The sequence below is a fragment of the Mastacembelus armatus genome, chromosome 21 (genome assembly GCF_900324485.2).
Source record: "Mastacembelus armatus chromosome 21, fMasArm1.2, whole genome shotgun sequence".
NCBI classification, from domain to species: Eukaryota; Metazoa; Chordata; class Actinopteri; order Synbranchiformes; family Mastacembelidae; genus Mastacembelus; species Mastacembelus armatus.
The window spans coordinates 6864333-6876873 of NC_046653.1; the positions used below are offsets into that span (position 1 = coordinate 6864333).

Here is a 12541-nt window from a genome sequence, read left to right on the forward strand (position 1 = left end):
TTTCAGGAACGAAAAAAAGAAAAACAATGATGACTTCTGTTTGGAATTTAAACTAAATAATATAAAACTAAACTTAATCTTTTTGCAACAGATGTGGAATCCAAACCATTTTCCCCACATGTGCCTTGCCAGAGGGAAACAGGCAAGAGAAATGAAATACCAACCGGCAGAGAATTAATAGAGCAATTAGCGGGGGTCACTATTGTTAAAATGGGGTGCTTGTCGAATGAATCAGTTGACAAGTGGAGAGAGTGACTAAAGAATGAAAAAAGGCTTTGAGGAGGGGACTGTTGACAGTGTGTCATGCTGATTAGCTCTGCTGACTGCGTTATCTCTCTTCACACACTGGCATGGCTGTTGACAGTCACCTCTACAGTGGCATCTAAAGCAAGCACCTGCCTTTAGTCACTGCAAACCTGACGTGAATGAGATTTTAATGATAAGTTGGTAGAACAGCAGAGTTTGGCAGCTGGAGAGGTTTGGAGTGGACCCCTTTGCAAACCAAACGGTCCAAGAGAATGCTTTCCTGTTTAGTTCTGGTTTCCACTGTCAGAATGTACCACTGCATAATGACACAATTTCATCAACAGCCATCCAAACCTAGTATTCATTAGCCAGAAATGTAAAAGTCATCTGAAAGTTCTGTGCTTTACTAAGACAAAAAATGAACATTAACTCGGGAGACTAAGCACTGGCATTTTGATCATTTTCATCTGGATCGAATATTATATTTCACAGCTTTAAAGCTCTGCTTATAAAACCTGGTCGTCTTTGTGATCTCACTTTCTGTCTTCTTAACTTTCACTTTGAGTTTGAAGTCTAGTCATGGCTGACAAGGTCAAGTAAATGTTCCATTGGCAGCTTTGATGAACACAGTATTTAATAAGTGATTATGATTGATACGTCTCTGCATTCTTCTCCAAAGGGAGGTGATAAAGACAGTAGACCAAGGATCTGCTGCACGAAATCATTGATCAAGATAGATATTCGTAATATTTAACGCATACCCAAATCAAATACTCCATAGTACGACTACTGTTGTAGTACTGTGAGGACGCACAAGTGCTTTGTGTATCCTACTTAATACATAAAATATTTGAGCTGTGATGCAAGGGTAAAACCTGTGAGCATTGTTGACAAATTTTGTGGTCCCAATAGCTAAGCACCCTTGCAAAATAATTGAAATTGTTGTTTCTCTTGTGAGAAATATGCAATATGAGAATTTATTTTAAAAAATTCTTACCTGTGGCAGGTGAAGCTGTAATCCTTCTCTTGGTATGGGTTGCCGGGATGGTGTCTGGTCTAGCTGCATGTTGAAGAGAGCTGAGAGGGCGGCCTGTGCTGCCCGGGCTTTAGCCAGCTTCTTGTTGCGCCCTGAGCCTTCAAACGTCTGTGCATCCACTGTCACTGACATCACAAAATTCTTGGCATGACTTTCCCCGCTCTCTGAGACAAAGTCATATTTGAGACCTGGCCTGAGCTCATTTAGAATCATGACTGGGTTTTTGCCACTGGAGGGAGAGCTGAATGCCGATGGAGGGGGCAGTGGGGCCTGGACAAGGTTGCTGCCAGGTGGTGTCGGTAGTGGGTACTCCCCTAGTGAGTTTAAGGAGCTGCTACCATTGGAGCCTAGATAGTAGGATTCTTCTGATGCAGCTGGGGTCTCAAAGCCATTGAAGAGCATGTCCGGGAAGTCAGCCTGGTCAGACGTAAAGTCTGTGTTCACCGTCAATGTTCGCCCCATGGCCAGGTGTGCCTCAGAGGCATTAGGGAACTGAACGAAGGAACGCAATGCTTTCTCAGCTGCATTCAATTTAGCCTTCTTCTTAGTTGGACCCATGCCCTCAAACATCTGTCCATTGACCTCCACAGTCATCACAAAAACTGGTGCATGGACCGGTCCTGTCTGAGACAGTAGTTTGTACTGTAGACCTGGTTTGATTTCGTTCAGCTGCATCAGAGCATTCTTGGGCAGGACTGGCCCTGGTGTTTTCTTACGCTTCTTAGCCCGGAACTTCGAGTGTGTGTGACCATTGTTTCCCTCCTCTAGGGGGCGCTTTCGACTGCTCAGGCCGCTTCCATTGGGGAGCTGTTCGGCCACTCCCACCCCGTCTTTGCAGGACACGTTGTCCAGGTTTCGGTTTTCCTTAACGTCGGTGCTGCTTGAACCTGCGGTGCCCAGAAAGAGTAACTTACAATGCCTTCGTTGCAGGACCTTGTAAATGCAAAATTTATAGATTCCTTTATCACTCTTTGGAACTGAACCAATGATTTGTGTTCCTTTATCACAGCAAGAGAAAGGTGCCTTTGACTGAACATGCAAACTACAGTCTACTAATATAATCTACATACAAATAGTACAACCAACAAATCTGTTCTAAACAAATGCAGTGCTTAAAGATGTACCTTAGTATATTCCAAACGGTATCGAGAATTTTTGGACTATACTCATGGTATTTTGAAATCAATCTCTTAATATCGTAATTAGGACTGTAGTTTATGTAGGTAGTCCTAATGGTCAACCTAAAGCGACAGCACAATATTTAACCCCCCCCCCCCAAAAAAAAACCACTACTGTACACTTTTCAAGCTGCACAGTGTTATGGGTCTCAAACATAAATGCATACAAATAGGAGCACACATATCAATACTCAACATAGATTCACAAACACACAAAGAGCTGTTTCTCATCCATTCGATCAATTTTTAATCGCTTGAGTACCTATAGAGAAATCAGGTCCATTTAAGTGTTCAGTTTTAAACTGCAGGTTCTGAAATATAATGTACAAGGGAACACATATCACTGAATCCAGTTAGCAAAGTGGATGGAATATTGGCAAAAATTTTCATTTATAACATCCTTCAGCAAAGGCTTGATAGGTTACTCCTTGCGGTACTCAAGAGAAAGAGAGGCCGCAGTGTGCATGAGTGGGATTGTAGGCTGGGTTGAGGGAGTGCAAGGGAAGAGTGCAAGGGGAGGAGCTGAGGACCAGGCAAATAGATTACATCAAAGAGGGAGAAGGAGAAGACTCCACCTACTGCAGGATCCTAAAGGCTTGACTGGTGACACAGTGGGAAGTTAAAATGCAGCTTACCCATTTTTGAAAAGAATGACTGTCATATGTAAAATGAGGAAACTCTAAATAGGTGTCATTTGTAAGACCCTCTGTCTCTGAGATGCCCCCCATGGAGCTTGTCAGAGAGCAGTGTTTTAAGTTGCAATATGTACTGACATGCTGCTACCATCTGCATACTACAATTCAGATGTGTCAAGCCAAGAAAACCAAGCAAAACAAAAAAAACCCCAAAAAAACAAAAACCATGTATACCTAAGATCACAAAAAGCCTATTTCAGTTTGAGCTCTGAATACGTGCACTGTTTTTGGTGTACATTTGCTTTCTGCAAATTGGTATGTAAGTTTTGCAAAAGTAAAAACGAGGGAAATGCCTATTACTGTGTGCAATAATACTCAAGAACTATCACCTATCAACATGATTATATGGTGAAATTTGTCGGCAGGCTCTCAGCCAATGAGTTTAAACCACAGATACTGTTTTATTAGTGGAGCAATTTTGAAAAACAAATTTTCTAAATGAGTTATATTTAAATATACCCATTATTGTACTATAGGTGATAAATCATCTGTGCAGAAGATTAAATGCATAGCGCTTATATTTTAGCCATATATTTTAGGACTTAAATATTATGACTAATACAGTTAAATACAGTCATTTTGATAATGATTTTCCTAGTGTTATCTTTGTTGCATTTAAAGGCAAACAAGCAAAAAAAAAAAAGTAAACATATAATTATTCTAATAATTCTAGCATGCTGCACAGGTAAAGCAGTGAATATAATGTGTGCAGAAAAAACTGGAGTTCCTTCCCAGTTATAAATCGAAGCTTTCTCTAAAGAGTTACAATTGACACCATTTTATAGTACAATGACTTTTTTCAGGATGAAGGATATCCAGTAATACTCCAGACTCTTAGACCAGATCAGAGTACAAAAGACATAAAGCAACAGCTATGACATCATGCGCTGAATTATGCCACAAACATGCAGTTGTGGCCATTTTCATGCTGGCATTTCTGTAGTCAGCATCCATTAGTTACGCAGTGCAAAAAAAACAAAAAAAAAAAACAACAAAAAAACACATATGTTTGGATCTTTCAGAGCTAAAAGCCCTTTGGCATTGCAGACAAGAAGTCTGTTTTTCACAAGTTAATTTTAAGTGTAACTTGTTTGTTGGGATTTTGATTTGGGATGATTCATGTGATTAAAGATTTTCAAAAGCTGCTGAGGTTGTCACATAAAAGTAAAGCTTCTTTAATGTGTTCCTCTGGTGTTCCCTTGGTATTAAAAAAATATGCTTCTGTGAAGTTGTCCTGTGTTTTATCTGTAGATATATCTCATGACTGGCGGTAGACTGAGGCTTCACAGACAACAAAGGCTATTTTGCAACTCTGCCTGACTTAACAACATGCTTCACCTCCATGCAAAAACACAAAGTATGACACTACATTAAAAACTGTTCATTTGTATTGCAGGTTAGGGCACTGCTGGGATGACAGACTCTTTGAATCTGAGTTCAGAATTGTTAAGGTGAAGGGAAACATTCAATCATGTTTTTCCATACCTTCTTGCTGAATTCACACCAAAATGTCTAATTAAAGTTCAAAAAGCTGGAGTGGAGAGGATTTTCAAAGGAGAGAAATGGAGGTTGAGGGAATCTGTAATATGACCTGAAGCATCTCAGACGTTGTCATTCATTTTTCCCTAAAATGCTTCAGTAACATCAGCCGAGTGCATTTGTGTGCTGCTTAATGTCATCAGGTTCAGGTAAGGACAAATGATAGCTGGCATCATGCTCATGGAGAGGCAGCTAAGTGAGTATATAATTAGCAACACAACAAATGTAAATAGTATTTTTGTGAAACTGGTTTGCATGTGCTTTGATAAGATTTGTGTTTACTGCAGGTTGGCTTGCTTTATATTACGTGGGCTAATACAAGGCCTAATATAAGAGTAAAATGTGCTTACACTGATTACACACCAGAGAAGGACAGGACATACAAGGGAAGACATGCAGGCAGAAAGAAAGAGGGGGCACATAAATATGGGTGGACATTTAAAAGTGGAGACCAGTTATTGCACAGACAGCAGGATAGAGACTGAGAAATTGGAAAAATCTGACTTGACTCACTCATATTCTCCTCCTCATCCACATCCATGTTGACGGGTTTGCTCTGGCCTGTGAGCAGCCTCGCTCCCACTCTACCTGGTGATCAGAGGACAGAAAGGTGGACTGCGTAAGTGACAGACATGCACATAATACATTCATAGACCTTGAGGAGCTACTGTGATGATACATTTATAGCTTGATGCACCAGCACGCACACACAAAGGAACATGCACACCCTGCACATGTAAGTAGCCCATGATGTAGGCACATAAATATTCAGAGACTGAGAGATATCAAGGTGAGGGAGGAGGCCAGGGCTGACAGGCCTTAATAGCAGGAGCTGTCTGTTGTGACTTTAATATCCCTCCGATTAGACCTCATTTCCCATTGCCTGCTGTGAAATGTACAGCTAGTGCCATGGCCAAGTCACTCCACTGCACACACACAACTTAGCCCAAGGTGGAGAATATGATTAAAGCTCCATTAAACAGAATTTTGAACACTAACATTGAATCAAAGATTTCCTGTAATCTAAAATGTTCACTAATACTGCCAATTGCACTGACAATGAACAACCAGCTATACGATTAGATGTGGCTCATTAATAAAGCCAAACATCCAGCTAGCCATTTTCTCCATTCTTTGTGAAGCTTTGGTCACTGCAATGGTATAGGCCAACAATGACTGGAGGATAGGAATGTGTGCATGTCAAATACTGGGGGGTCAAAAGCTGGTCAGGAGTGGATTTAAAGCACCTATTTTGCATACTTGGGGGCAAAGAAACAAGTTTTAAACACACATTTCACCTAATAAAGCGTCACATTTCAACAACTAACGCTTCTTTTCAGTAGTGACATTCGTTTGGGTCTCTACTAACTTCCGAGAACAATATCTGGCTCTTCACCTGCTTCTCCACAATGTTCAAAAGCTTTTTCATTAACTTTTTGTGTCTGCTCCTTGGCTTTGAGCAGGTAGCATAACAACAGTTTATCAGTGCTTTTTCACTCCACACAGCTGCCTTCTCTGGGTGGAAACAACATCAATAAGAGGAGTGAGAATGAAGCAAAACAGTAAAGCTGTGGGTCATAAAACAATGAACTGAAATCCTTAGACCTGAAAGGAAGCCTTACACATATTTTCTATATTTCAAAACCTACCTAAGAACTGCTTAAAAGAGTACTTTGCTGGGGTATCACTACACTACCATGCATCGACCATTAACAATTCAGTCTGAGACTCAGGCTTGCTACCCCAGTAGCAGCTAATCTAACCTAAACCGAACCTTGGGATACAGAGCTGTATGTGTATATGTTCATTGTGTATATGTTCATTTCTTTCTCACTCAACACCTCCAGATTTTGTACATCTTTTAGTATTCATTTATTTAGTAAACATACTTTGATGAGTAAAATCAATGGGAGTTCCCTTTAAAGTCTCTTTCATGGTTACCTAACCTAACGAAGTTAGTGAATCAGAGGAGACTAGCCCCATGGTATAATTTACATATTCGTACCTTAAAGCAGGCATCATGAAGGCTGGAAAGGAAGTAGCGTTCCACAAATTTAGAAGAATTTTATCTAGCCTGGTAAAACAGTCTATTAATATATATAAAAGCTCTCCATAAAGCCAGAACTGCATACTATTCATCACTAATAGAGGAAAATAAGAACAATCCCAGGTTTCTTTTCAGCACTGTAGCCAGGCTGACAAAAAGTCACAGCTCTGTTGAGCCCAGTGTTCCCTTAGCTCTCAGCAGTGATGACTTTATGAGTTTCTTTACAAATAAAATCACAACTATTAGAGATAAAATTCATCAGATGCTTCCTATAGCTGCCATAAATGAATCTTCTACTACAGTAGCTCTTGAATCATCTGTAGGACCTCAGCTATGTTTAGACTGCTTCTCTCCCATAGATCTCTCTGAATTCACATCAGTAGTTGCTTCATCTAAATCATCAACATGTCTCTTAGACCCCATCCTGACTAGACTGCTTAAAGACACCCTGCCATTAATTAACTCATCTTTATTAGACTTGGTAAATGTATCTCTAGTATCAGGCTACGTACCACAGGCCTTTAAGACTGCAGTATTCAAACCCTTACTCAAAAAGTCTAGTCTTGATCCAGGAGTCTTGGCTAATTATAGACCAATATCCAACCTACCATTTATTTCTAAAATCCTAGAAAAAGCTGTTGCTAAGCAGCTATCAGACCACTTACACTGAAATGAACTATTTGAAGATTTTCAATCAGGATTTAGAGCACATCATAGTACAGAAACAGCACTGTTGAAAGTTACCAACGATCTTCTCTTAGCCTCAGATAATGGACTTGTTTCGATACTTGTCCTCCTAGACCTTAGTGCAGCATTTGACATTATTGACCACAGCATTTTTATCACAGAGACTGGAATCAAAGGAACAGCATTAAAATGGTGCCAATCTTATTTATTGGACAGATTCTGGTTTATTCATGTCCATGATGAACCTTCCATGCACACAAAAGTTAGTGATGGAATTCCACAAGGTTCTGTGCTAGGATCATTTCTGTTCACCTTATACATGCTTCCTTTAGGCTTGGAATTATTTTTGACCCGTACATGTCCTTTAATTCACACATAGCACAAATCTCTAGAACTGCCTTCTTTCACCTGTGCAACATTAGGAACATCCTGCCTCAAAATCATGCAGAAAAACTAGCCCATGCATTTGTTACCTCAAGGCTAGATTACTGTAACTCATTACTATCTGGATGTCCCAGTATCTCCATAAAAAGCCTCCAGTTAATCCAGAATGCTGCAGCCAGAGTCCTGACAGGAACTAGCAAGAGAGATCATATTTCTCCTATATTAGCTTCTCTTCAATGGCTCCCTGTAAAATACAGAATAGAATTTAAAATCCTTCTCCTCACATACAAATCCCTTCATGATCAAACTCCTTCATACCTTAAAGACCTCATAGTACCATATTATCCCAATAGAGCACTTTTCTCTCAGAGTGCAGGTCTACGTGTGGTTCCCAGAGTTTCCAAAAGTAGAATGGGAGGGAGAGCCTTTAGCTATCAAGCTCTATCAAGGAGGCAGACACTCTCTGTACTTTTAAGGCTAGACTTAAAACCTTCCTCTTTGACAAAGCCTATAGTTAGGGCTGGCTTCAGGTAACCCTGAACCATCCCTTAGTTATTGCTGCTATAGGCCTAGACTGTCTGAGGACTTTCCATTGGTGCACTGAGCTCCGCTACCCTACACTACTCTAACCCTTTTTTCTTTTTTTTATAAAGTGCCTTGAAATGATTAACTTGTGATTTGGTGCTATACAAATAAAACTGAATTGAATTGAACCTAATTGAGCAAAACCAAAACAATTTCCAAATTTCCCATTTTCATTGATGGAAAAAAGAAAAAACAGCTGACAGTACTACAACAAATAAAAATATGAAATTCATTTAAACAATAATCAATGGCAATTTTAAATGACGATCCCATCAACCACAGTGTTTACTTTTGATAATTATTTCATGAACACAAAAATTGTAATTTTAGAACAAGGGATTCAATGACAAAGTTTCACCAATCATATAGCAGTGCTAATTTAAGAACTGTTTCAAAAAACTTTTCAAAAAAAGTTTCAACTGCTTGACTTTCCCCACCTTACCCCAAACACTTGAAAAGTCATAGCATAACAAGAAAAAATACTGCTGAGAGCAGGGCAGAGGAGCGCAGGCTGATGAAACAGAGCAAGTCAGATGTGAGAAGGAGAGAGTTAAAGCAGCAGAGGGAAAAACCAGAAATACGAATGACAGAGAGAAAGCAGGAAAAAGATGGCATTATGATATAGAACAGATTGTGCTGATTCTACTCTCTCTGTATCCGCCTTCCATCAGTGCCCCCATTCCTCAGGCAGACACTTTCTTACGCTAAACTAAATGGGTTAATTAATCTGGGCTAATTGTGGTTGACTGCAAATATGCTAGCACAATTATCACCTGATTAAAGATTAATATTCCAACCCATAATTGAAAATGAAAAGGTGGGGTGAAGGGAGGAAAGGTGGGAGTAGGTCCAACAGAGTGGAAGATGAGACTCATTTTTCTCAGGTAGCAGAAGCCAGGTGCTTGCAACTCAGAACCACATGCACACTCAGCCAAACTCTTCAGACCTTTTCTGCAGTAAAATTATTTATATTAAAAAATTAGTATCTCATATTTATTTTTTTCTGCACAGCCAGCTGAGAATTAGGTTCAGTCCCATATAGTCTCTTAATCATAACCCACGTCAGGGATCTAAGGGCAGAGGGTGTCGTATCCTATACAGATTGTAAAGCAAATTTATGATTTTTGGTAGTGGGATATAGAAATACAATTTAATTTGACTTGAAAACTAGTTACAGATTGTTATTTTGCAGTGCATGCTGTATGCCACATAATTTTATATTTCTAGCCTTTAATTACTGGGATTTGTCAAATTATAGATTAAAAGAGTCCGTGTATTAAAGTACAAACCAAATATGAAATAAGATTGTGGTTTTATTCGCATACTTCTATGTCTGATTCCTCCAACCCACATTTCTGTGTCGCTTAATCGCCATGCAATGCAAATGCGCTTGTCAGTTTTGATTTTCAGATGAGACCGTTTTGGTCATAAATCTGTAACTATTGCTTAAATCAGGTGCAATCAGTGTGGAGAGGCCCACAAAGAAATCATAAAGTAAGTGGATGTGTATGTGCGCTTGCTGATGTGCGTGTGCAGTAAATCTAGAGGTAAATTGCTATGTAGTCCTAAAGGGCACTGAAGGGGAGAAGAAAAAATAAAGTGGCCAGTGCATTCTGTTACCTAAAATGAAAGCTCATATTTTTATGTCGAGTGAGATTCCTAATTCCTAATAAAACCCATTCTATAATGTTATAATACAACAAAGACAATGAGATAGTCAGTGTGCTCCCAAATTTCAGAATTTAGATAGTGTTATGTAGATGGAAACATACAGTCTGTATCTGTATGTATTTGACACAGTCAGTCCAGATTAAGCACAATCACACACTGGACACAAGTGACAAATTAATCTAAAAATTGACTTCATGAAACTCCATTAGTTCTCTCATGATTATGAAAGTAAAATGAATTATGTATTGTCCTCAGGATTCCTTATAAGCCTAAAAGGCAGTAGCTTTTTTTAATAGTGTCTAATGTAACATGGCCACAACAAACATTCACATGTACCTGTATATAAACTGCTTTGTTAAACTGATTTCCCCATCAAACAAGATGTGAATTACTTAAAATGTACAAATACTTTTTGGCACTATAGTAATTATTCTACTTCTGTTGGTATGAAGCATAACATATCTCTGCAACTACAGCAGATCTTTCATGCATTTGTTGGCAACACATGGCAGCAATGCACATTGAAATGATGGACTGACAGCAACTGTTTGTTTACCACTGATGTTTTAATATGTTGTGCTGTCGACCAGATTTGATTTAAGACATCTCACGGTTTGGAAATATACAGCGATGAAACACGTTCCATGAGCAAAAACTGCCCAACAAATGTGAAGATCAGAGAAAGAATCCAAGAAAATTTTCTTTAGCATTTTTCTTTAAGGATCAGACATTTTAAAGTTTAAAGCCCTCAAAAGTAATTTGGACATTTGCATGCAGGAGGTTTTATAAGACATGGGTAACAGCATGGTAGGATCCCTGAGAGATTTTGGTATTGACCAATTTGGCACACGCAGAACTGAAGCAGAGGCTATAAAGTGAGTCAAAAGAATCAATAGTAAGGGCTGCCAGCTATCTCCCTTCCACATGCATAAATGATACTGCGTCATCAAGTTGTGAGACGTTCGGTTCCAGGTAATTCTGAGTGGACGGCAAGGGAGTCAAGGAAAAGGGAAAGATGAGAAAGAAGATGAAAAACCTCAAATTCAATCTGGCATGGTGAGAGGGACTGAGAGGGAAATAAGGTGGTTTTGATTTGTCTCTCATCTCTCGCTGGCGCTGTGACGGAGCGATAGAGCATCGCCACCGTGGAGGGAGCACCAGCAGTGGCCGGCTGACGGGAGGAGGAGGGATGGTGTGGTGGAGCGAGGGATGAAAAGGTAAAGGTGAGGGAAGAATACAGGACGTGTGAGATAGAAAATGCAATCCTATTCCAAGTAAAAGAGAATCATTATCTCCTCTAAAACAGAAGGCGATAGAAAGGTCTGCCCTTGGCAGGCTGTGGGGCTCAGACGGTCTAAAACAAACTGCTCATTGAGGCTAGTGTAGGAAGTTAGATTTTAGATTTAAAATCATTTTGACAAACTTCAAACCATAAAAAACACATGAAAGCCAGAAGCATACATAATTAAATAAATAATCTTGCTTGCAAAAAAGGCTGACCTTTTAATAATTAAATGAAAAAATGAAAACATAATAATCTATTTTGGCATGCACCACTTTGGTAGCACCCTATGCAAGTGGGCTGTTAGTCGTTCTAAGCATAAACTTGAAAGGTAACCTGTGACAGAAACTGGTATGAAGAAAAAAAATACATTGACTTAAAAGGTCCATTGGTGCAAAAACACAAAATGCATTAGCCCTGTAGCAACGCATTAGCATAGCGGGCTGTACTTTCCTTGAACTATATTTTAATCCAGCACATATTCCAGGCTCTGGATCTAGTTTTGCTGAATTCACACAGAACACATTCTCTCCAAGTTCTCTAAGTCATCCTGATACTTTCAGCCCGTCTTCAGCAATGGTAAAAAAACAAACAAAAAAAAAAAACAACATCCTTAATCATACTTTCTCTAAAGTTCTATGGCAAGTGATAAATGCATAATAGCAGCCTTCTGGGAACAGAACTATAGATGTTTATTTGGTCAGGAATATCATACCTTGATGTTCTGTTTCACTGGCATGATGGGATTATTTAGCAGGCTCACTTAGTCTCAAAGTACAGTATCACCTGCGTTTTCTAGTTTCTGTAGTATCTTTCATTGCAAATGGTAAGGGACAGCTCTGAAAACACTTTGGACATGGATGTTCCTTCACTAGGAGTGTAGCATTTATAGAGCAACAGGAACACTGAAAAACTCCAAGTGCCACTTTTCAGTATCTCTTATAGCTTTATATTCTAAGTAGTCTCTGTACATACTCTTAATTTGTTAGCCAGGAGGCCTGAATTTATGAGGTCAATTCCATCCATGAGAGGCTTGTTTGTCACCCCTGACTATAGTCACTGGTAGCTCAGCATTCTGGCTTTCATAACACTAACTAGCTCTAAGCTCTCCCACTTATTTATCTTTTGAATTTTTTTTGTAATAAAAGATAAATGACATGTTGTGTGGTACCATATCTCCATAATGATTGT

General features: G+C 39.3%; 1 protein-coding gene across 2 annotated transcripts in view; it reads right to left on the reverse strand.

The window, feature by feature from the left end:
- The window catches only part of adarb1b (adenosine deaminase RNA specific B1b), a 104032-nt gene that overhangs the window by 14391 nt on the left and 77100 nt on the right, over window positions 1-12541 (reverse strand). For both annotated transcript variants that reach the window (XM_026295892.2, XM_026295891.2), the window contains 2 exons: window positions 5208-5282; window positions 1244-2169 (listed from right to left, as the gene is read on the reverse strand). In XM_026295892.2, the coding sequence (XP_026151677.1) occupies window positions 1244-2169; window positions 5208-5235 (954 nt within the window). In that variant the 5' untranslated portion in view covers window positions 5236-5282. The remainder of the gene's footprint in view (window positions 1-1243; window positions 2170-5207; window positions 5283-12541) is intronic.